General features: G+C 33.4%; 1 protein-coding gene across 1 annotated transcript in view; it reads left to right on the plus strand.

Moving 5' to 3' along the window:
- Positions 1-26,792, plus strand: part of CycB3 (cyclin B3) — a 64,694-nt gene that overhangs the window by 26,719 nt on the left and 11,183 nt on the right. Inside the window, exons 6-8 of the mRNA XM_075358592.1 lie at positions 1,702-1,857; positions 16,473-16,647; positions 20,620-20,725. Coding sequence (XP_075214707.1) covers positions 1,702-1,857; positions 16,473-16,647; positions 20,620-20,725 — 437 coding nt within the window. The remainder of the gene's footprint in view (positions 1-1,701; positions 1,858-16,472; positions 16,648-20,619; positions 20,726-26,792) is intronic.

Below are 26,792 nucleotides of genomic sequence, written 5' to 3' on the forward strand. Positions count from 1 at the left end.
GCATTAAATATGCAAGCAAAATCTAGAAGAGTTAATACTGAAAATCAGGTTAGTTGTGTATCTATCTCTTTGAAGGTCAGACTGTTCTAAATGTACACTTTTGTAATTCCACCTTCCAGAGAGCTCTCTAATACTTTTTACTGGTTATGAAATAAAATCAAACTTCTGGTAATTTTTACAATTTCCCTATCACACTTATTTTAATCTAATATCAACATCCTTAACTCACTCCATTAGGTTTTAGTTTCCTGGTTGACCTGAATACTATCTGTCCGGCAGATTTGATCATTTCCAGACTCCTGTCACAATAGCTGCTTTCCCATCTTTGTTTAGTTTAAATGGGCTTCCTTTAGCTTCTGTTATTTCCTCACTTGTAGTTCTTATCTCAAAACACTACTTTCTCTTCTGTTTCCCAATACTCTTCAGTTTACATTTTTAACTGTTCAAAGTATCTTTACCAAACGTTGATGCCTTAAACATCTTGTCACTGTATCCACCCTCATCTTCTATTAAAATTCAATCTGTCCTTCCTTTCTCTTACTATGAATTAAGTTTCCACCTTATCATCACTCATCTCCAATTCTACCATCTTCTTTTTTCTTCCTTACATACCCTTTTTTCATTTCTTATTCTCTCCATACATTTTTCTTTCATTTTACCATTTCCTTACACCCATTCCACCATTGATGCCTCCTTTCTCATTTAATTGCTAACTTTGCCACATATCCTTTTGGCACTATTAACAATAGTTTCCATAAAATTGCCCATTCTTAGGGGTAATAGTTTCAAGACTTCGTCAAGTTTAGGATGTTATGTTTAATTTATATTACACAGTAAGTTCTGAAATTTTCTTTCCACCTTCCCAATTTTGAAACTTTGTCACTTACTGCCTTTCTAAGTCTCAATTTAGCCACTATTAGTACCATCCAATGCAATATTTGGCATCACACTAACATCTGAAAATTTCTTTCTTTTCTTGACTGTAAACACATAAAAATGTTAAAATTATATAATTACAAACAGTATTTTTTTCTTGGTGATTTTGCAATCATTAGCCAGTATTAATAATAAATGTCAAAAACATGCAAGAAAACTCCACCCAAATTGTATTTACACCCAGTTTTGTGATAAGAACTTCAAGCATTGCTTCAGCCTCTGGCATTTCACCCTTCACACCTTTCAGTTGTTCCATGCTACCACTGAGGTAAGATATTAGAGATATTTTTTAATAAAAGAGTGAATGAATTTTCTTGCATCATCCAGGATCCCTATTAATTACTAACTAATAATTGCTTTAGTGTTGTTAATACTTGTACAGTTTTCATTTTAGTGATTTAAATGAATTATTACAATACACATCAAGACTAAGAATCTTGACAAGTGACAGATGTAAAATCAGTTTCTTGGAAGTTTTTACAAGTAGAAAAGTAATGATTTAGTGAAACTTTTTCACAAAACAACAGTTTTTGTAGATTTGGTACTTAGATTTTTGCAGCCTCATTAAAGGTTACACACAAATGTCTGAATGAAAACGATGAACTGAATATAGTTAAACCAGAAATGCATTATGCATACTGGGATTTAACCTGACAGTCAAGTTCTGTCTAAAATTAATTGATTATAGCAATTCTGAAATATACTGAAAACATGTTTCCAGTCAGTTTAAAGTAAAATTTAGATCAGTATATTTTTTTTTTTCAGGAACGATCTCCTCCACTACTGGAAGATGTTGTTTATATCGGTGACAAGGCTTATACTGATGAAAAAGTAATTGAAATGGAAATTACAATACTGAAAAATCTAAATTTTGATATGGGCTTTCCACTTTCTTACAGATTTCTTAGACGATATGCTAGGGTAAGTATTAAGTTTTTTTATCCAAACAGGCTGGTAAATTTTGATAAGAAAGGTGTGTAATTTTTTTCTGTTTTAAAACACCAAAGACAGTCTGAAGGTATTCTCATCTTTACAGATGATGTTTTTCTTATTAAAATCACCAGAGTATGGCAAGATTGACATGTTTTAAGGTAAATTATTAATGTTAAATACATTTTTTTAAAAATGCTCATTATACTAAGTAGGTGCTGGCTAAATTCAACTGAAATTATTGAACAAGTTCTAAAATAGCAGTATATCTTCAGGTCATAATATAGATAAGGGTTCATAAGTGTGTTGATTACATGTGTGTTAGTTAATGAAAAAAAAAAACAAAAAAACTTTAAACCAAAGTTATACTAGCTGCAACAGTAAATCAGACAGTATGGCAATTTCCTTCAAGCTGGTTTTTCTTGCACCCTGCATTTCACTGTAAAGCATTTACTTTCAATGGAACTGCAGTATTTATGTGAAATCCTTTTACAAGATTATTGTGTAAATTTCTCACTCGTTACTGAAAGAATATATTTAAATGAACTGTTGACTAGAGTAATATTAAAAAAAAATTACTTGGACAACATTGAAGTTTTTATTATGTATATTTCTGAATTTTCTTTGTGATATATCAACCACAATTTATTTCTGGTGAAGATTATTTTTCTCAGGTGAAGATGGCATAGTCGAGTTGGAGACTCTGCCGTGAGTAGACGTGTTTAGTACTGCTCCGCAATTTCGTTATTTTTGACCGGGTATTTTGGTGATTTTTATTGATTTGTCGATTGGAATTATTAGAGTTTTGAATACTGATTACGGACCATCATATACGAAGATTTTTTGGACACGGACTGATTGTGTTTTTTAAGAGTTTTTGATAATTAACAAGTGACCTAGTTAATTGGTGTTTTTATACCCTTTTACTATTTTATAGTAGAGGGTATCACTGAAATAATACATTTGGATTAGTGAAGTGTGGTATTATGTACTAAAACTGTAAGTAGAAGTGCTTTTTTAACTCTTTTAGAGTGAAATAGGGTTATAAATACACTTATTTTTGCGAATTTTTCTAAGTCGAAAGACAAGATTATACAAGCGTTCAATTAGTAGTAAACAAGGACTTGTAAATTATTTCGTTTAGTTCTAGTAGTAATAGAGGTAATTTTTCTCTAAGTCCTGAGAGTCGCTTTAATAGGGGAACAGTTTTTTCCTAATATTTCCTGTACTATAAGTCCTACATCCAAATTTCCTAGTAATAAATCCGTTTCATAACTTTTTCTATCTCCTGACCCCCCAAAAATTTTTGACACCTTTTTTGGGATTGATACATTTTACCTACCCCCTGACCCCCCCAAAATTTTGGGGCCCCTATTTTGGCGAGTGGGTACTCATTGGATGCGGAATTGTCCCCTGAGTGCAACGGTGTACAATGCGTAGAAGAGGGTCGCTTCCAATGGAAGATATGTCCACGCAAAGAGCTAGAAGTTCCAGAAATGTTGGTACGAAAAAGGCGACGAAACCAAAAAGCAAGAAGAGAGTAAGACAAGGCTCCTCAGAGGAGGAGGAATCAAACCCGAATAGTCTGGGTAATATTACTTACCAGTTAGGTCTGTTAATGATGACATTGAAATAATACATGGGACCTGGCCTCTCCAGATATATCGGAGAGCATGAAGAAGATTTATATAGGGCTGAAGGCTTTGACGGAGATGTCTCCCCCATTAAACGTAATAACCCAAGCTACCCAGACGGACTTGGAAGTAACTGAGGATAATGTTGAAACAATACTTTCAGGGAAAGTTACTGATGATCAATTGATAAATCTGCTGCCTAAACGCTGGCCAGAGACAAGATAAACACTGTTACAGAGTTACCCAGTGAGGTGAATGATATATGTAATATCAAAGATTTAAGGAGAAATAACACAAATGAGGATGCAGAGACACAGATTCCGAAATATTCGGCTGGTGATATACTAAGGGAAGAAATTTCAGTAATTGGAGCACAAAAAGCCGAAGTTCAAAGATGTAAATATAAGGTCTATTATGACTCTAGAGATACAGATAAAAAGACAATGATGCATATACTACAGGCGATCAGAAAGATATGTGCACAGTCACCAAAGATAGCGTTCACATTGCCAAATAATAGTATTGGCAATTATGCTAAGAAAATCCTATCGTATTTACATAAGGATAGCACAGAACCGGTGAAAGTCCTAACATTGCATACTGGCCCTAAAAGTGATCAGTCTAGACCAGGACAAGTCCATATTAAGAAAGCCATGCCGCCAGCGGAAGATAGCTGGATGGTAATAGTTAAAGCAGCAGGCACAAATCCTATGCGGATCTGCTAAGGTCTATGAAAGCCGCTGTAGATAACGAGGACGCAAAGGACGTGTTATCTTTGCCAAAAGGTAGAAATGACGAACTACATGTCTGAATTCAGGGTGCGCAAAAAGCTATAGAATTTACTAATACACTAAGAGATAAAGCGGCTGATCTACAGGTAGATTTGAGATTGCGAGCTAGTAGGCGAACGATTGTACATATTAAAGATGTAGACCTCGAAACAAGAAATTATGACAGCGGTTGTGAACAGAGTTGGCAGTGATGAGGAGGTAAAGATATCATCCATCAGGAAAGGGTACGCCGAGACCCAAAATGTTATAGTTATCACCTCGTATAGGGCTGTCTGTAAGCTGGTGGAACAAAGGTTGAGGATTGGCTGGGTAAATTGTCGGGCATATATTAGGGAATCAGAGGAAAAGTGCTTCAGATGCTGGAATACTGGACATCGTAAACATGAGTGCAAGGGCCCTGACAGAATGGATCTCTGCTTCAATTGTGGAGGCAGAGACCACAAAATTGCTGAATGCCGGGAGCATAGTAGCTGCCTGGATTGTGGGAGCCAAGAACACCGCACCGGAGGCTGGGGGTGCTCAAAACACTTAAATGCTTAGGGTGATAATGGTTAATGCAAACAGAAGCACCATGTCTCATGATTTGGTTAGTGAACTGGTCATAGAGCAAAGGGCTGATTTACTGATAATCACGGAGCCGAACAAGTACGTTGTTGCTAGATCAAGCTGGATGGTGGATACAGATGGTGACGTGGCAATTATGGATGTAAGTGGCAGGATAGCATGGATATTGACGTCCAGATCTGGAGGCATGTTGGCGGTGGAGTCGGATTCAACACTAGCGATTGGTGCCTATGTGTCTCCAAACTGTGACATACATCAATTTACTAGAAGACTAGACATAATACAAGGAGTAGTAAATAAAGCTAGGAAGAAAGTCATTATTCTAGGAGATTTCAATAGTAAAGCGATTGCAGCAGGGAACGCATACACCAATCAAAGAGGTGAGATCCTTACGGATATGATGGGGGCAGTTAGCTGCCATTGTGTAAATGATGGCACCCCTACATATGAGGCGAGAGGACACTCGTCAGTCTTAGACTTAGCAATCATAGACGATAGATGGAGTAGGGAACACTGGGACTGGCGAGTGTTACCACATGATGTGGTGAGTGACCACTATGATTACCATAAAAGGCTCAGACTATGTGACTAGAGAGAAAATGCCCTATAGTAGTTTTACAACGGAACAGATTGAGATCATAATTGATAGAACGGCCGAAAGGATTATCAACATACAGAATCTGACACCAGTTGCCCTGACTAACGTTATAAGACAGGATATGGGCAGAGTAGCTCACAGAAGAGCTAATAGACACTCAGTGTATTGGTGGAATATGGAGATTGAAACACTGAGATGGCTCCTACAATCGCGCAGAAGAAGGAAGCAGAGACTCAGAATGCGAGGCGGACAGGAGTACGAGGAGGCATCTCTGGTTTATATAGAGACCAAACGGGCCTTAAACAAAGCTATTCGTATGTCTAAGAAAAAACAATGGCACAGACTCTGCGAGGAGTTAGACGGAGACCCCTGGGGACAGGCATACAAAATAATCACCAAGCGATTTGGAAGGTGTCTGCCTGTATTAAATAATGAGCAGGTAGAACAACAAATTAATGAGCTATTCCCCGGTAGAGTAGAAACTTCAGGAAATGTTATAGATTGCGAACCCAGACGCTTCACGTTCTCTGAACTGCACTTGGCTGTAGCACAACTGGGTAATAGGAGGAGCCCGGGTCCAGACGGAATTCCAGCGGCACTTCTTAAAGGACTGATAAAGAGAATTCTTTATGAAATGCTTGATGTTGCCAGCCATGGATTAGAAAACAAGACATTTTCAGGAATCTGGAAGGAATCTAGGGTGGTGTTCCTCCCAAATGACAATGGAGAACCTTTATACAGACCATTGGGTCTTTTAAATACCATGGCGAAGGTAGTGGAGAAGATGCTCACTGGCTGAATCTTTAAGGAACTTGAGGAAGGAATAGGCATTAGTGGAAATCAGTTTGGATTCATGAAGGGTCGTTCGACGATACAGGCGGCGACCAAGGTGATCGAATGGGCTAAGGATACTAGGAGCGGGACATGGAGAACGAGGGGTATTCCCCTATTCATAGCTTTAGATGTAAAAAATGCATTCGGTTCTATCAAGTAGGAATCAATAAATAGGGCATTAGTGGAAAAAGTTATCAGTCCTTATTTAAGAAGGTAGATAGGGGAATACCTCTCAAATAGAGAATGCTTGGTGGACACGCAGAGCGAGTGCCTACGTTTCAATATTTATGATGGTGTGCCACAGGGCTCTGTACTGGAACCCTTATTCTGGATACTGGCCTTCGATGGGATATTAAGACTAGACTATCAGGATGGGGTACAAGTAATTGCCTATGCCGATGACCTGGCGATACTCATCAAGGGTAAAACAACTGTCGATGTACAAGAGAGTGCTAACAACACGTTACGAACGATAGATAATTGGTTGAAAGAGAGGGGACTCCAGCTGGCAATAGAGAAATGTAAATATATTATGTTCACAGGGAAAAGGATTTTAGACCGTCCGGCCATCCAAATTGGAAACCAACAAATAACAGAGGTCGAAAAGATTAAATACCTGGGTGTTACTTATGAGAGGAATTGCCGGTTCACCCAGCATATAATAGACATATGTGCCAAAGGTGAACAGATGACTAAGAATTTGAATATAATGTCTTCACAGAGAGCTCCAAGACCCTCTAAGCGAAGAGCGATAGCGTTCACAGTGACATCCATGATGTTATATGCGGTACCAGTGTGGTGGCACTCAGTCAGGGTTAAAAGAAATTTGAACAGACTGGTTAGTACTCATAGGAGGCTGTTGCTGGGGGTGGTTTCAGCTTACAGGACAGTCTCCTGTGAGGCGTTGTGCATGTTGTCTGGGGTGTCACCAATAGACTTAATGGCCCTAAATAGAGTCGAGAGGGCGCAAGGCCTCGAAGCAAATGAAGCAAAAGATAGATTTAGACATAGATGGTAGGAGGATGGATCAGCCAGATGCACGAAGGAGCTGATTCCAGATCTGGCAACCTATTGTACCTCCATCGTGTTGGAAGAAGGCCAGGTCCAGAATGTATGTACTGGGAGAGAATTGACAATGCAGAACACACATTTTTCTGCTGCGAGAGGTGGGCAATTAAAAGGAGGAACTGTGGCATAATAGGTATGAGCCCAGCAGAGGTCCTAGTGCACATGTTGAGGAGCAAAATAAACTGGAAGAAGGTTACAGAATTTATAGTAGCAGTATTAACAGAGAAGGATATAGATGAAAGGCGACTAGGTTACTAGTGTAGAATAGGGTAAAGTGGACAGCCTCAGCGGTGAGAGACGGCATGCTAAGGTGTGTCGTTCTCAATGACCCACTGATGTTTTTTTTTGATAACCTTCATATTTTTCATCTAGAAAATCAGTATGATGTGAACACAGAAAATAACTTCATTAGAGTATAAGAAGTATTTATACACTATAAACAGAACTACATGATTGGAGTTAGGTCTTTGTTTTGCAAGATTAATTTCTTTCTGGACAGGCCTCATATTTCTTAACTTTTATTATGTTGTAATTAACAGATAAATTCGTATGCCAAGGTCATTTTTACCAGTAACTGTTGATCCATGTCATCTTTTAATATCACATGTGCCAGTGAACTGTAATAAAAATCATACACCATATTAATGTGGTAGTTGATTGGTCCAGCTCCTTTGTATATTTATTTACAGTTTTACAATTTATCTACACCCACATTTAGAAGAAATAAACAAAATTTCCAAGCTTACAGATAAAATGCAAGTTATTATGAAAAAATGGTTAGGTTAATGACACAAATTAGATAAAACCAAAAGTGCTTACAGTTATATTGTTTTATTTATAAAATGTAACAAAATTATTTGAAATGAAGAATAATTAAAAAAATTCAATATGCATACCTTCTGTTGCTTGGAAAATGGCCAGTTGATATTTTGTTTCTGTCTATAAACTATGTAACGTATCTTTCAGTATAGTTGTAATTGCTTACTTAATTCATTCCTTTAAGTAAACCATAAGATATAGATTTCCTTTAAGATAAACATTTTCATTATTAATAGTCTTTTTAGCAAAGAAAAGAGACTTAATTACACAATTTGTCATTAAATTACCCAGATCTTAATTTCAGTGTCACATGCTTTCTTAAAAATTACATGTCTGTTTTCAAACCCCCATCCACATCAGTAAATTGTGTTTATTAACTTATCCATTACGGTGAAAAGTAGCTTCATTTATAAAAATTATATAAAAATGTTTTGTTTCTTTTAACCTGAACCAAAGTTCTGATTAATTTTGGTCTAAAATTTCAACAGCAAACTGGTGATATAGCAGATGGTTTTATTTCTTGAAGAAGCTGGATTTTGTTTACATGCAAATGTAACCTTTTCAGTTGAACTTAATAAATGGTTGTTTTTGAAATTTATAACTCAAGGCTTCAACAAGCAATGGGTTTATTAGGACTTAGGGTTGCAGTCAATCGTTCTACACTTTCTTCTGTTAAGCCTTGCAGGCAATTTTTGTTTGAGAACAAATCCTGATCCTTTGAACTGATTGAAAAAGTATTATGTATTTCTTTTTTTATGTGTGGTGACTCCTTTTACTGTATGTATATCAAAATGTATTTTAAGTGAACTAAGATTATTGACTTCAGCATGCCGCAAAACATACTGCTTTGTCTTGAACAGAAAATACAGTAAGCATAGAAATAAATCTCAAAAATAATACAGCGAGTAATGCAGTAGTAAGAATTGCTGTTACACAAACTTTTCCAGTGGAGGCTTACAGTGCTACCAACATAATTTCTTAAAATAACCTTAGTGGCTTGATCTGAGCTAGTGTTCTTTTATAGAGAACGGATTGATGAGGGAATTTAGGGTTCCGCCTGTTCTTTCCTGTGTTTTGATATTGTTTGAGAACAAGAGACATGATACATGAAGACTAAAGATCATTTTGATTTGCATATATTGTGTAAATACTACTGAGAGCCTTCCAGTCAACTAATGACCTTTCTCTTCTTAAAGTATATTTCTTATTGAAATGTATGTGGTGTTGTGTGCTTCTAAAATATAAGATTCGTGTCCCGCAGAGATGTATTTTAATAAATCATTTTTTTAATATGAATATTCATATAACTGTATTTTTTTAATAGAAATTAAATACAAAATGTAGTTGAACACAACTTTCAATAATAGAAAAGTACAGTTTTATTGACTTATAACTTTTACATTTAAACATTTAGTAGTAATTTTCAAATACCTACCTTAATTTAATGTGTATGAACAGTGTGTAGCAAGCGAAGTAGATAATTTTATACAAATGTGCACCATATGTGGTCATATCAAGGTATAACTAATCTAAAAAAAATTGCATTTCTAGCCAAAGTACCACCTAAAGAATCCTTCTAAATTGCATTTGGGTTCAAAAAAAGCTTGTGGCCTAATTATGACTTTCATCATATTCAGGCTGGTCCAAATGTACATTTTACTATATCAAGTCCAAAAATGAAGTGTTAAAATAGAATTACTTTTACATACTGCATTTGACTTTTTAATTACTTTATAACTTTCATTTTTAGTATATTTTTTCAATTTTATTCTAAATGTCAATCAGTATATTCAATATAAGAATAATATTAATAAATAAAAACTACATTCAGTCCAAATAATTGCATTGTCTTTTTGCATAATAAACTATAATTGCTTGCATATATAATAGTAATATTCAAATAGTAATTACTTGCAAATAATAGTAATATATTTCAGCATATTTATGTTGTGTCATATGTTAAGTACTACAGTATTATGGTCTGTTAATTTCAGATTATAGAGCTTTAAAAAATATAAAATTTTATATATTAACTTTTATAATCCTCCTCTCATACAACTAAGCCTTTTCTTGTTGTAAAAAATAATTGTAGATAAATTGGTTATTGTAAAAATAATTTTCTATGCATATGTTTTGTTTTTATTAAAAAAATGTGCAATTTTGCAAAAAAAGTTTTATAAAACAGTAGGAAGATTAAATAGAATTGCACAATTGCTTTTAATATTATATGAAAACTGCTTAGTTTTTGGGTCATTACATGCTAAATCAACAAGGCCCATAGACTGACCAACTGGGATTTTCATGAAATTTGGTATGAATTAACTGCTGACAGAGTTATGAGAAAATACTGAGTTTCAGATCTTTTATCATAAACTGTTTCATTTTTAGACTCTTCAAATTTGCTAGAAAATGGCAAATCTTGATAAGCTGCAGTAGTGTTAAGTCAACATAACTTTGTTATTTATTAAGGTAGAATGATAAACTTGGTCTCATTTTAAAACATATATTTGATGCTCTTTCATACTATATACAGCAAGCCTATGTTTACGTAAATTTGATTTCATGGTCATCACCTTTGACCTGAATTTCAGAAAAACAAGTCTTCAATTTTTTAATAGAAAATATATGATATTTGTATTATGAAGCAGTGGAGAAAATTTGAAAGTGGAAGAGAAATTTGAAAATCTCCTTTGTTATCAGGAGGTTAATTAAATTTGTATCAATGTTTTAGCAAAATTTACTTTTTTAGAAATTTCTATTAGTTTTATAAGAAGACTACAATGAATATTAATCAAGTTAAAAAAGGTTGAAAATCATTATACTTTATGCTTAAAAGTGAAAAATAAGTTAATAATTTTAAGTAAAACAATAAATCTCATACATTTTTAAATGAAATAAATACTCAAGTGTAAAACATAATTATGTATTAAATATAGTTCTCAAGACAACTCTAATACAAGAAGCTACAATAATATTAATAATAGTTGTATGACTAAAATTAAAATATATCATGCACGTCTTTAAATAATTACAGTTATGGTGTTTCTGATTTGGCATTTTGATAGTCTTAAAATCTTACACAATATACAAAAAGTATGGCAAATCAATAAAAATTTCAAATTAAAGTTTTATACATTCTTAAATTAACTGTTCATTCCAGTAGCAGTTATTTTAGAAAAATATTGTAATTTGTATTAATGTTAACAATAGTCTGACAAAAATACATCAACAGTACTTATGAATTGATTAATGCTAATGAACTGATTAATTTTTCAAAGTAATGCTTCTTAATAAAAATATTTTTTTATAATAATGATTTAATAAATGTAATCTGATATTTTCATTGGTTTTCAATTATTGCTACTTAAAAATTATGCCAATGATTAGTATCAGTTAAATTTTGAAAGAGTGTTTATGTGCTTATTTGAAATATCTGATTATTTCGCTGTCAGTTTTTCATTTGTCTGAGTAGTTTCCTTTGCAGATAATGTATTTGTATGTCCAGTAGCAGTTTCAGATTAACTTTTGTTAGTACTTCTTGTCCTGTAATATTAGAATATCACTATGTACTAAAAAAAAACATAAGAAGAAGATGGACTAACTTACTTCCACTACTTTTGTTGATTCATTTGTAGATATACACAACCAAGCACCATTATAAATACATGTGATGAAACTTTATATATCAGAAATTTCAGGAAAATCAACTTTACAAAACTTTATGTTCATATTCTTCATTTTCAGAAATAATTTTGATTTTAAGATTGATTGATTTGAGTACATGGGATTGCACCACTGCTTTTGCTAAACAAGATGCTAAATACCTTTTCTTCTTTCTAATATTCTTCTTTTGAAACAAATATGAAATTCATATTTTTAATATTTGACCAAGTCTTCGTAAAGTTGAGTGACTTATTTGATTTAACCTAGTTGATTATTTGGTATGGGCATTGTAAACTTGCTTTTGATGCTAATCTTTTAAGAGTACCTCCAAGGCCATCACAAGCACTTTTTCTATGTGATGAAGCAAAGAAGTGCCATTCTGCCTTGGCACTAAAGTTTTCCTTTAGTGTTTTTTTTTATATTGTGCTGCTGAGCCATCTGAGAAGTAAATTAATTAGTTTATTCACAATATTATACTTTTCTTTTAAAAACTGAATTAGTTTTTTCTGAAAAAGGTGAACTGATATTGTGTTATGCTTAAGGCAGTTACCTAAATTATTATTTAAAGTGTCTGCAAATTCTTGGCTTTAAAAATAAATAGCAAAAGGATGAATTGTAGCTTGTGATTGTTCCAGTAAAACCCTTGGGCTTCATCTTGTAGCACAAATGAATATTTTCAGCGAAGTCACATAATGTGATAAAGATTCCGGGTTCAATTATAGTTTATAAATTTTTTTAAGAAGTTTGATTGCTAAGAAGTAAAAAATGAATGACGAACAAGAATTAATTAATTTTTCAATAAATGTCTGAATAAAATTTTCTGTGTTTTCTACAGTTTCTAAATTTGAATGATTGATATCCATTGCTGAAAAGTTATTTTGTTCACAGAATTTTCAACAAATATTGAATCTAAAATGTTTTTAAAATTGCTAGAATCTGGACAATTCTCACTCGCCAAGATAACAAATTTCTTGAGGTGGATTACAAATAATTTGTACCACACAGTGTTTATTAGAAGTGAAAATGATTGCTGCATTCATTATTTTGTTAAATAATTTTTTTACATCCTTCAAACATTAATTTCATGTTGTGATGGAACACAGATACACTATGAGTTCCAGTGCCACCTGCTAAAACACAATTTTTAGAATGTAAAGCAGCAAAGGTAGAAGACTTAATTTTAATACCTGTATGAGTATGTTTAAACTGTTGATGTATCTCTTTCAGATTAGCCAGTACTAGGCTTTTTTGAACTTGAATGTTTCCAAAAGGTGATTTGATTGTGACAATGTTTTTTGCCTGGCATTACACAACTTACATCATCTGATTAAAACACCTGAATACATCCAACTATGTTTTGATCCAGACACCTTCCAGGTTTAGAGTTCAGTGATGACAGAATCCCTTGTTCTTTAACTAGTTGTTATGCCTGTCGTATCATGTAATTGGTAGTTTCTGGGAATTCATATTACACTTTTATGCTCCAACTTCATGTGAGAAGAATAAGAATTGTTATTTTAAGACTTCTACCCATTGTACAATTAAACTTTTCTTTCAACTGTACCAAGATTTTGCTATCAGGTTCAACTTGAGATGAAGTCTCAGAGGTTTTATTAGCTACGAGGGTAAATCAATTACTATCTGCAATGTAATTACAAATTTTATTGAAATACAAATAGGAAACTTACATGTACATCATTTTTAAACATAGTCCCCTTGCATTTCAACGCACTTGGTCCATTGTTGCACAAGCTTCCTGATGCACTCATAAAAGAAGGTTTTTCGTTGAGCTGCAAACCAGGAATGCACCGCTTCTTTCACTGTTTTGTTCGAGGTAAATAGATAGCCCCTTTATGCCTCTCTGAGTGAACCAAAGAAATGGTAGTCAGAAGGGGCAAGATCAGGACTATACGGAGGGTGAACCAGTACTTCAAAGTTGAGTTTCTGGAGCGTTTCAGCAGTGTGGGCAGCAGTATGTGGACGGGCATTGTCGTGCAACAATACAACACCTTTTGACAGCAGTCCTCGGCGGTTGCTTTGACTTGCGGGCTTCAGCTTAGCAGTAAGCATCTCACTGTAACGCACACTGTTTATTGTCATGCCCCTTTCCTCATAATGTTCCAGTACTGGGCCTTGTGAGTCCCTAAAACCATAAGCATCACTTTTCCTTTGGATGGTTAGATCTTGAACTTTTTTTTGTAGGGCGAATTTGGATGTTTCCATTCCATACTCTCCAGCTCGTAATGATGGATCCATGTTTCATCACCAGTGATGATTCTGTCTAAGATGTCCTGTTCGTTACCATGGCAATCCAAATATTTTTGGCAGATGTCCAAGTGTGTTTGTTTATGCAACTGTGTGAGTTGTTTTGGGACCCATCTTGCACAGACTTTATGAAACCCAAGTCTGTTGTGGATGATTTCGTAGACAGAACCGTGACTGATTTGAAGACGATGTGCCACTTCATCAATAGTTACTCATCTGCCTACGTAAACCATGTCATCTGCACGCTCAAATGTTTTCCTCATTTGTGGCGGTAAACGGTCGTCCGGCTCCTTCGTCATGCATAACACTTGTGCGACCATTTTTGAATTTTTCAATCCATTCGTAGACACTCCAGCAACATACTGTACTGAAAGTCTTCAATGAATTTCGGCCCTTGATACACCTTCCGACCACAGAAAACGGATCGCTGATCGTTGCTCTTCTTTGGTGCAAACAGAAAGCAGAGCAGCCGTGGTTAACGGCAGGGCAGTGATAATGGAAGTAACCTAGCATTATCAAACCTGCACGAACATAACAACAATTAAACCATGCATGTGTCGTCTACGCAACATGACAATACTGCCAACATAAACGAAAATATAACAAAATTGCTGATAATAATTGACTTACCCTCGTACATTGAATATTTTCCGTCATTGATGAGTCAATTTTTGCAATCTTTTTGGCAGGATATGTTTTCTCTTGCAGTCTTAGATTTTACATTACCCAGTACTCACTATTGAGTATTACATTAGTATACAATTAGTATTACACTGAGTATACATTACACAGACTCATTAAGCCTGTGTAATGTATAATTTGTTTCAATATAAAGGGTTTCTTCACCATCATCTGCTTTTTCTTCTTCTGAAGCTTTATTACTAGAGGTCAGTTTTTTCAGACACATCACAAATCTTTCAATCACTTTCTAAACTGATTTTCTTTTTTATCATCCATGGTAACACTTTTCTTAAATTCATTATGATGACCTACTTCTTCAAATGAATTGCAACATTTATTATTGTAAAAAGTTGCCATATTTCAAAAGATACCTAGCTTTAAAAAAACTAAGTAACTACACCAGCACCTAGTTAACAAACACTTTATCTTGACTTCTGGGCAGACATATTTATACAGTGCTTATGCTTTCTCACATCAAGTTATTTCACAAATAAATCAAATATTAAATTACAATACATATCAGTTAAATTTAGGTCATATTTAATATTGTTTACACAAAAACAATGGTCACAGAATATGATTAAACTGATGATATAGTAAGCTTCAATATATTCTGTCTTTTCAATTTGTATTAATTACACTGAGTCATCGCTTTACAACACCATTGGTCATTTGATTGAGTTGAGACATACTATTTCTTATTACTAGACAAAAATATGAGCAACATATTTCCTCATTACTTTTAGTTTCTTTTTGCAAGACATTTTATTTGATTTTGCAAGTTCAGCCAACAAAAATTTAAGTATTTACCACCTCAAAACTCCAAAAAAAGGATTTTTTTGTTAAAACATTGATACACATTTTATTTTTTTCTCTTGATCCTAATGCAGTCCCAGTTTCAAATTTGCACACCTATTTTATAATAAAATGAATAAAATATATTTTTCATTAACAAAATTGAAGACTTGTTTTTTCTGAAATTCAAGGTTAAAAGTCAGAGGCTGTGACCTTGAAATAAAGAATTATGTAAGCATAGACTTGTATATCATTTGAAAGAGCACCAAATAAACTTTAAAAATAAGTTCATGTTTATCATTCTACTGTAATAAATAAAGTAATGTCAATGTAGCACTATTACTACAAGTCAAAATTGGTCATTTTCCAGCAAATTTAAAGGACCGTAAAAACAAAACTGAAAATCAGTATTTTCTATTTTCTCAAAACTCTATCAACAGTTAATGCATACCAAATTTCAGTCAGTCGGGTTGTGAATGGCTATCCACCTTGTTGGTTTGACACAGAATGACCTAATCATTATCCACCATTACCCACATAATTTGACTTTCTACTGATGCCAGATAACTAATCGTCATCCACTTATTTTGGATTTAAATTATAGATGTTGAAACCAACCAAAACTAAATAAATTTTGTGTTTTAAGTACTGTATAAATATTTATCCATAGTTTTTTATTATTTTTTTTTTTTATCTGATTGGAAAAATTCAAATTTCCTGCCATAATCAATGAGTTAAAAGAGTTAAACAAATTGTGTTGCACTATTTATTCTGATATAATTCAGAAATATTTTAATTAGTAATAATACAATTATATTTGTTACCTAAACAATTAAATTTAATTAATAAGTTATCTATTTGTAATTAAATATATATTTTTCTTAATTTTTACAGTGTTCAAAGACTCCAATGTCACTTCTGACTCTTGCACGTTTTATTCTTGAATACTGTATCATGGATTATTCCACAATAATGCTCTCAGATTCCAAGGTGGCTGCTTCAGCACTACATATTGCCCGCATTATGAAGAAAGTTGGCAGTTGGACTCCTACGCTAGAATATTATTCAGGTAAATATTTCATGTATATTATTATTACATTATTAACCACAATAAAGTATTAATTTTTAACGGTCTGAAAAAAGTTATCTTCTTTTATCAGTGCCAAGATTATATATTATTTGCTTTTTTTTCTTTTCTTTTTTATTGTATCTATCTTAATATCATTTCCTAAGTTATAGCTGCGTAAATTCTTTTAGACTTACATATTAACACATTTCCTGTTATGCAGTTTTTGTAATACTTATCCACCCATACTGAAATATTTTTCCTTTTTGCATTTTCTAATCTAGATAACCTTGTAATATTATCTTTTATGACCTCATAGGATCACTTTAGTCAGTCCGTTATCCAAGTCTCTTCAATGAGACTGTTAGGGCCTTGCGATCCTCCCAGTACTTTTTCATACATTTTGATCTTTCTACCCTTCCTAGTGTTGAAAATGTTCGTGTTGTAAATTTTTTTTATGAGTGTGAAGCAAGTGTTTTTGTTCTTGATTTTCTTATTTAATTTTATCTTATCTATGGTGTCTACTGGTGTAAGGCCAAATTTCCTTCAGATCCTCTTTTATATCTCTGATCCACCTGCATCCTTTCTTAAAGCCACAATGATACTAACTGCCAAGAAGATGAAAAATGTGCTAATTGCAGTGGTTCGCATACAGCTCACTCCCAAGATTGCCCAACTTTTAAGGAAGAAAAAGCAATTCTCAGAATTTCTACCGAGCAGAAACTGTCTTTTCCGGCAGCACGTAGAAAATATAAAAAAAATATTAACTCAAGGAACCTGGTTAAACCAGACGTATCTTTTGCTGCCGATACATCACAACAAGCTCCAACAAATTTAAGTAATCAGCCATGCGGATCCTGCAGTGAGCTAAAAAAACTAAAAGTCTTTCATCGCAGTTAGTGAATCCAACATTGTGATCCCTATGAAAGTTCCTGTTCCTGAAGTTTTAACGGTATAGGCAGAGGTAATCACAGCTGGCAGTAAGCCATCTACTAAGCTCCCTGTTAAGAAAACCCACATAACCACCCCCTCTGGAATGTCTTCTGCAGCATCTCATTCTACTAAATCTCCTCCACCATCACCTAATATACTGGAGGATATGGTTGAAGAACCACCCGACCCCAGGGCATCGGAGTTCTTTAAAATCAAAAATACAAAAAAGAAAAACTGAATCACGTACAACTAATTTTTATATACTTTCCTGAATTTATTTATCTATACTTATGAACATTATTCAGTGGAACGTTAGAGGTCGTCAGTCCTGCATTGATGATATCAGAATATTGGCGCACGCACATGATCCACTAATCACGTGCTTCCAAGAAACATCTACAACAAGATCCAATAACACTCAGAGTATTTCTCAGGGTATTTCTGTGAGAGATACGACTGTCTAGTAGACAGAGAGAATGGTGGAGTGACTATTTTCATGAAGAATGAGGTGTCAGCTACAAGGATTCAACTAGCCACCTTCATTCCTGCTGTGCAGTATAGGTCTCTATCCCCTTCAAATTGCATATCTGAAATTTGTATCTCACTGAACTCTAGAAATCTCAAATCTCACGCAAATACCATCACTATTGTTAATAGTAGGAGACTTCAATGCCCACCATATTTCCTGGGGCTCAACGTTCTACTCCACTCGAGAAAATTGATAAACAGAGTGATATAAGACTTGGACCTTTGTCTACTGAATGATGGATCACATACATTCATGTCTTTATCATCTGGTACTGTATCTAACATCAACATCTCCATATGCTCATTGACTTTACTCCCGCATGTTAATTGGTTTGTGTGTGATGACTTTCACAGCAGTGATCACAAACCAATTATTATTGGTTTGTTGACCGTGAAGTGAAAAGAAAGCCACGGAGATGGATTGTTGAAAAGGCAGATTGGAATGGATACCATAAAGCCTTCCAATCACAGAAGACGATGGTGCAGACATCCTTGACCAACTCTCCTCTTTTACATCCATGACGTATAGGGAGCCTTTTATATTCTCTATCAGACTTTGTTAAATTTTATATAGTTTTGTTTTTATTTTTTTACTTTTATGTTTCTTTTAAATAAATTTATTGTATTTTTAAGACTCTGACTGTGATATTAGTTGTAAGGTTTTAGTGATATTAGTTTTAAGTTTTATTTCATTTTTGTTATTTTAGTTTTTAGCCTAGTTTTAAATTTTATGTTTTTTATTTTTTAGTCTTTCTGTTATCCGAGAATGGGCCCTTTACACCCATCTCGGACTGGTTAAATTCTATTTACTTTTAGTTTTATTTTGGATTTTACTTCTGATATTAGTTGTAAGTTTTATTCATCTTTTAGACTAGTCATAGTTTCTTTTATTTAAAAAAAAAAAAAAAAAAAAAAATTCCGGGCAATGATAACGCACGCATAGGCATTTTTCGCCCTCCAAAAAAAAAAAAAAAATACATCCTTTCTTGGTGTTTTTCGAATCGAGTTTGTACTGCACTAGCTAATTTGGAGCTTCCTTATGGTTTTATAACTAAGAAATTTACTAAAAGTGGTGGTTCAGACCTCTATCACACTTAGGTTTTAAGAAAAGCAAGATAAAATACAGAAAGTTTTAACAAAAAATACACTCTTTTGGGTTTGGAATTAAATAACTTTGTTAATTTGCAATAAGTGAATAAAAATTTCTAGTTAACTTTGTAGAGAATTTAATTCTGAGAAAATTGATGTAAATCCCGTCTTTAAAATTAAATACAAATTTGAGAAGTTCAACTTTTTGACCATGATTGTCGTGTAATTTTTAATCACCCAGTATGGGGTGTTTCATTTTAATCCCTCCCTGGCAATTTTCTTGTAAACTATACACAATACAAAAACAACCTAAACAAAAGTCACTCGGACTGGAGGGGGGACACAACGGTGACCTTGGCTGTTATTTCAAGGTTAATGTCGTTTTTTAAATGGAATTACCTATTTTTGACCCCATCAATGAAGAGTTAAAAATGTTACATCGGAGTATGTTCCAAATATGATCTTGGAATTTTTTTGAAGGTCATATGACTAATCAGAGATAGTATTATAAGGGTGCTGCTGGTTCTTTTTTCAAATAATTACAATCGCTGATTTCTAAGTTGTAAGAAGAGGATTGCTATCTGGAACTGACTTCAAAATCCAGCAAATTGTGTTAATTATCTATCAAATGTGATAACTCTTAAACCATATACTCCTTTTTTTGTATTTTCTGTATTTCGTAAGAAAATTGCCTGGGGGACATTAAAATAGAACACCCGATAAATAATTAAAACAAATTAAATTTAAAAATATAATAATGTTCAAAATATTTGATATAATACCTTGATTTTTAATATTTGCTATAATAAAAATATCATCTTTACAAAGTAAAATGAAAAATAATTGTATCAAAAGTAATTCCTTTAACATTAACTACAGTACCGTGATAAAAATTGGATATTTCTAAATGTTTTTTTCAGTACAGAGAATTCATAACTTAAAACTAACTGCAACCCACAGAATTTTAAACATCCACATCATATACCAGACTTAGAGAATACTACTTCATATTTATTTAAATGTTAGTGGCATTATCAGATTCTTGGCAATCCAAAGACAGGATTGAAAGGGATCACAAAAGGCACTGAGAGAATATGGGTAAAATATATTGCAGTAAATTATTGAAAATTTGATGATTTATAGAATTCAAAATAAAGAGGTTCAATCACACCTGAGAAAAAGTTTGTTATCTTTCAAAAAAATTAAAACTAGGATGAGGTTTTCAGATGCTCAAGAGTTACTGAATATGGAAGTTTGCCAATTAAAAAATGTAATAAAAATATTAGGATATATAAATTAAATAACTTCTACACACATTCAGGGATTTTTACAAAATTGAAATATTTAGAAACATCATTTAAAATTATTTAACAAAACTAATACCTTATTTTTTAACTCAGTACAATAACACTTGTTTTTTTCCAGGATACAAACTTCAGGAGTTTAAGGAAATTGCAATTCAGATGAATGAAGTTCTTCACAAAAAACCTAGAAGTACTTTGTCAACAATCCGTAACAAGTATTCCCATGAGTAAGTAAATGAACATAACACTATTATTTCAAATTTGTTAATATAAAGATCACTATCTTAAATATTACTATGAAAATTTTTCAAAACATCTGAGTGAAGATAATAATGATGGTAGGTCTAAATCAATTACTGACCTGATAAAGTAAATTAAGATACCCTAACAAGACTCTTAAAATCATTCACTGCATACATATTTATTATGAGTTTTGTAAAGTGTTATTTTTACTGATAAAACTAGTCATGCACTTGACTTCACCTAGGTGACACGATTCCAAAAGAGGGTTTTCCTTCATCAAATCTTTTTTTTTTTCATCTAATTTTAAAGCAAGGCAGTAGCAGTAATAGGCAGCAAGATCCAGAGAACTCTATTCAAAATACAAAAAAAAAGGTTTTTTTTTAGATAAAGATTGTTATAAATTTTATATAGATTAAATTATGTTTTTATGAAACTACAACACTTTAATGATTTTTTTTAAGCAATACTTTTCTTGCTTTAGCATGAAAATAAAATTATAAAAAAATATTTTCGTTGATTTAGTTGCATTCCTTGACAGATTTTTTAAATATTAAATAACTTTTAAATCACAGCTAAGACTAAATCAACTTGTATTTTCATTAATAATGGATAAGCCATTCCTTAGTCTGCCTGAACAGACACACATTATGATTTTTATATTTACTCTTTCCATTGGCAAAGAACATATCTACTGTAAAGCACTTATTTGTTTGCAAATCTATAACTTTTATTATTTTTTCATTCAATTGTATCATGCTCAATAGAATAGAGAAGGGAAATCAGTCAGATTGTCATACTGAAGAAGAAAAACTTGAAAATTGTGAAATGATTCGTATATTTATTTAAATTCCGTTGCTCATTAATAAATAAACAATATAATATAAAGGATAAAACTAACAACTGTGATGTCAAGTAAATGCAGTTTTAGCTTTTCTAAGCAATTAAAATATCAAAAAAAAAAAAAAAAAGCCAACAAGTGTGGATTGTTTATGATGTAGGATTCTACACACAACTTAATTTAAAATGTTTATAATTTTATTTAAATATAATATTTTTTTGTCTATTTAATTCAATGATACTAACTAAAGCATGCACATGCATATACCATATATTTATTTCACGTGGGTGTGGCAATATTAACTAAACTAATGTAATTTCAAAACTTACATAGAATAAATTTCACTTGTGTAGTCGGTAGATTGGTGTATCTGCAAAGCTACCAGGTACCGAGTCAACCTGGTGATAGAGTTGGAGACCCAGCCAGACTAAGTAACCTTTTTATGCTTTAAATATTATTAATTTATTTAATTCTACCACTAACCTGTGACATCACAACATAGTAGATGACTAAAACAGCATTTTTTGTGGTGGGTGTGAATTTGCCAAAATTTTATTTTGAAAGTATTGTTACTTTTTAATTGTTAACAAATGCGCCTAAGAAAATATGACCTTAATTAGGTGAAATTTCAAGATACTGAGAGTGACCTTGCTCTATAGCCTTACCCCTCTTGACCTTGAAAGTTGATAATTTAATGGCATCAATGCCCCACATTTAGAAGTAATCTGACAAAGTTTGGTCAAAATTGGCCCAGTGTTTCTGGAGATATAAGGTGATATAGATGCCAACACCGAACACGCACAAGTACATGTGAACATTAATATTTGGAAAATTCCCATTCAGTTTTAGGTAGATTTCATAAGGCCTATTGTAATGGGTATCATGATTTGACTTCTGCAAAATTTTGACATACCTTCACGTTTCACATCCCCCAGACCCCAAAATCACAGTCAGCTCAAACGTTTATATTTATATATTATATATATTTCACTTTCTTGTGGACATGATAACTGCTGTAAAATTTTGCGCCAATCAATTCCAAATTGTTCCCTAAATATAACTCATCCCAAAATTTCAGTCGAGTTCATTAACAGCCAAAATCGAACCATGGGAGGGCTTTTTCGAAAAAACAAAAATATTGCTATAACTTTCTTATTAAGTAAATTATCGAATTCATTTAAAGTTCCTACTATTCCTTGGATAAGGGCCTAAACCTTATATAAGTAATTTTTTGATATCACCAACCATTGGTCCAGAGGGTGCAAAAAATGGAGTTTTGAAGACAAAAAAAATCGTACCTCCCTTAATAGGCACAGTATCGAATCTGTTTAAAGTGGTAGTTAGTCCTCTAAACATTACATAAAACTTCTGTCTGAAATAATTTTTGATATGACCAAACTGTTGCTACAATTTTAAGAAGATAGGGCTTGTCGTATGCTAAACATGTGAAACTTTTTTTCACATGCAACCATTGTGGAAATATTTTTTATCCCCTACTTAGCACCAGTGAAATCTACCTCTGCCTTCCGTTGTGCCAAAAGGGATATTTTTGAGTTCCTTTGATGTCAAAACATCAAGATCTACTGAAAACCGCATAAATTGAATTGTAATTGAATCAATTACAATACTTTCCCTTCTAGAACTATAGCACTATCTAGACAGGAAAGGAAAATGAGAACATCTGTAGAGTGTCATTAAAAAGAAAATATCAAGATATTTTTATTGTGATTAAAGGTGATGCAGAACAAGTGTTTCTTATGAGGGCAAACCATATTATCCTTGCTAATTTCTAGAAATTTTTTATTCATGCTAATGGTGCACATTTTTTGCAACTTTCCATTATACTGAAATTAACTTATTCCATTACTTCATCCTTAGCAACATATATTTAGAATTGATCTTGAAAAAGAAAGGGTTAGACTTTTTATCAAATTTGTGAATAAATTTGTTTATATCTAATATTCCTTCTTATTAACAATAATAAATATTGTTTTTTAATAAATAGCTGTGATATAAAATTGGTAGCTGTTAAAATACAGAATGATTCAGGGGGAAAAATTTTAGAAATTAAATATTCTTATGAAAAAATTATATTCTCTTTGTGTAGACATTCCTGCAATGTCTTAATTAAAAGCTGCATGGTTCAACACACACCAACATTTCAATAATAATTACTGTACAGATCTTGGCTTTTAGTTCTTCTGCCATACTTTCTTTCTTTTTCCTGTTTAGCCTCCGGTAACTACCGTTTAGATAATACTTCAGAGGATGAATGAGGATGATATGTATGAGTGTGAATAAAGTGTAGTCTTGTACATTCTCAGTTCGACCATGCCTGAGATGTGTGGTTAATTAAAACCCAACCACCAAAGAACACCGGTATCCACGATCTAGTATTCAAGTCCGTGTAAAAATAGCTGGCTTTACTAGGACTTGAACGCTGGGTTCTTGCCATACTAGATTGACTATTATACACTTGATTTTAAGATGACCCCACAAGAAAAGATCACATTTTAACAAATCAGGAGACCTAAGAAGCTATAGAATGTCATCGTTTCTCAAAATTTTATGGTTAGCAAACAGTTGACGTATAGCAGCCTTCAATATTCATATTGTGTGTGATGTTGATCCTTGAAATCAAGTATTGTCAGTAGTATGTAGTTATTGCGCAACAAAGATAATCAGCATGGTGGCGTATAGATCTGATGGGTCTTAAGGCTATCCTCATTTTTAAAAAAAAAAAAAAAAAAAGTAAGTGCTTATTGAGCCATACAATGACACAGCACTCCACATGATACCTTCTAGCAGACACTGGTGTAGCTATGTAGGAATTCTCTTGTGCCCTAAATCAAAAATTTTGTTTATTAACAAATTTGTTAAGGTGGAAATGGGCTTCATCCAACATCCACAGTTTGTCAATAAAGTCATTGCCCTTGTTTATCTTTATAACTATTTTTTCATAGAATTAATGGCGTTCATAGGCAGTCTGCAAATTGTACAGATGGTAAAATATTTCCTGCAATAATACTCTTCAAACGTTTGAATTATGTTACTGTATGGACACAAGTTGACAACTAATTGAAGAATATAGGCTTCTCAAATGACAGTAGCTCAAACAATCTTGATATTATCTGGTGTACGAATGGTCTGCACACTGTTTGAAGGTTTCTTTTTCATTGGTGTATCTGTTTCCTCACAATTGCATATCCATGTGTTAATTGCATGCATATGCAGATAGTACGATTCTGGTGTGCTAAATTAAAGTGGTAGTGAAATGTCCTATGCACAGCCTCCACAATCATTAATTTTATAAAAAGCTTTGATGACAAAAACATGTTGAATATGAGCTGAACAATTAAGAGGGTTATTTTTTTCAAGGTCCAATCGGTCACGAAATAAAAACCCGCGCAAAAATCAGATGAACCTTTGCACATATGTGTTGCGCAGCGTCTCTAGTATGGCCTTCAATCACGCTGCGTCACTTCGTTTAGTTCTGAACATGCAGCTAGCACGTAAACATGTCTACAACAATAGCATCTCCCGCCAAGTGTGAAGTGTGTGCGGTAATTCGATTTCTTCAGGCTTAGGGGTGTAATGCAGCTGAAATTCATAGACGAATAAATAATGTGAACGGTGAAACTTCAATGAGTGACAGCAAAGTGCGACAATGGTGCAGGAAGTTTAAAGCAGGATGTACAGGTGTTCATGATGCAGGCGGTCAGGGAAGGAAGCGAGTGTCAACCGAAAAAATCGTCGGTTCACAATTTCTGTATTGAGTGATTTGTTTCCTGAAATTTCAAGGTCAGCTAGCTCTCTACACCATTGTGAGCGAGAGACTTCAGTACCGCAAACTGTGTGCGAGATGGGTTCCCAAGATGCTGTGCGACCATTGCAAAACAATGTACGCCTCCCTAACATTTCTCCAGCGCTACCACAATGAAGGAGAAGATTTTTTGAACAAAATTGTCACAGGGGACGAGACATGGGTCCATTTCGAAACTGAAGAAACAAAAGAATAATCCAAACAGTGGATCCATTCTCAATAAACCAAAGAAGTTCAAGCAAACCTTCTCCAACAGAAAGTGTATGGTTACTGTGTTCTGGGACCGGAATGGAGTTCTCTTGGTGGAATTCATGGAACATGGCACAACCATCACTGCACCCTTATACTGCATGACTCTTCAACGTCTACAAAGGGCAATTCAAAATAAGCAGAAAGAATGTTGTCATCAGGCATTGTCTTTCTCCATGATAATGCTCGGCCGCATACTGCAGCTGTAACAAAGAAGTTCCTGCAGCGTTTTCGTTGGGAAGTGTTTGATCACCCACCATACTTGGCTCCATCCGATTTTCACCTCTTTGTTCACATTAAACGCTAGGAGGACAACATTTTGGCACAGACATCGAGCTGCAGATCAGCGTAGAAACATGGCTGAAAACACAGGCGGCTCCGTTCTATGACGAAGGTATTGGAAAGTTGGCTATGACAAATGTCTAAATAGGAGTGGCGACTATGTAGAGAAATAGTATAACTATGTAAGTACATGTTACAAATAACAAACTTTTTATTTTCACTGTGGTTTTAATTTCGTGACCGATCAGACCTTAAAAAAATAACCCTCGTATCATGTGTGTCTTGCTAGTTTTTTTAATATTTGAAACACTTATTGTAATATTAGATTATAGACATTTTGTTCTTATATCCTTAGACTGCACTAAAATTTAAATGCAAGCTATACATTTTTTCAATGTTTAGTCTAGGACGTAATATTTATTTTCTGTTTTATTTCTGCTGTAATGACTATTTTTTCTGTTATATGTTTGCACACCACATGGTGGTTCGATAACTGCTAGTAGTAGCTCACTAAAATGAGATAAAATAGTCATGAATAATAAATGAAATATTAAAGTTTAATATAAATTTAGTGAACTGTAATCTCACACATACATATGTAGCAGATGCCTGTATGAACACACACACACTATTCTGTAACAAGACTAATTTATAACACACACTTTTTTTCTCATACTTAAACTAAGAAACAATAATAATTACAGTATTTTTTTCTTTTTCTTCACAGAATAAACATTTGTAAAATAAAAACAGCCACCTAAATGTATCTAATTAATGAACATATGTATCAAATTAAGCAACACACTCCCCACCTAAATGTATTGTTCACACAAAATAAAAATACATCTTTATTCAGGAA

The sequence above is a fragment of the Lycorma delicatula genome, chromosome 2 (genome assembly GCF_047948215.1).
Source record: "Lycorma delicatula isolate Av1 chromosome 2, ASM4794821v1, whole genome shotgun sequence".
NCBI lineage: Eukaryota > Metazoa > Arthropoda > Insecta > Hemiptera > Fulgoridae > Lycorma > Lycorma delicatula.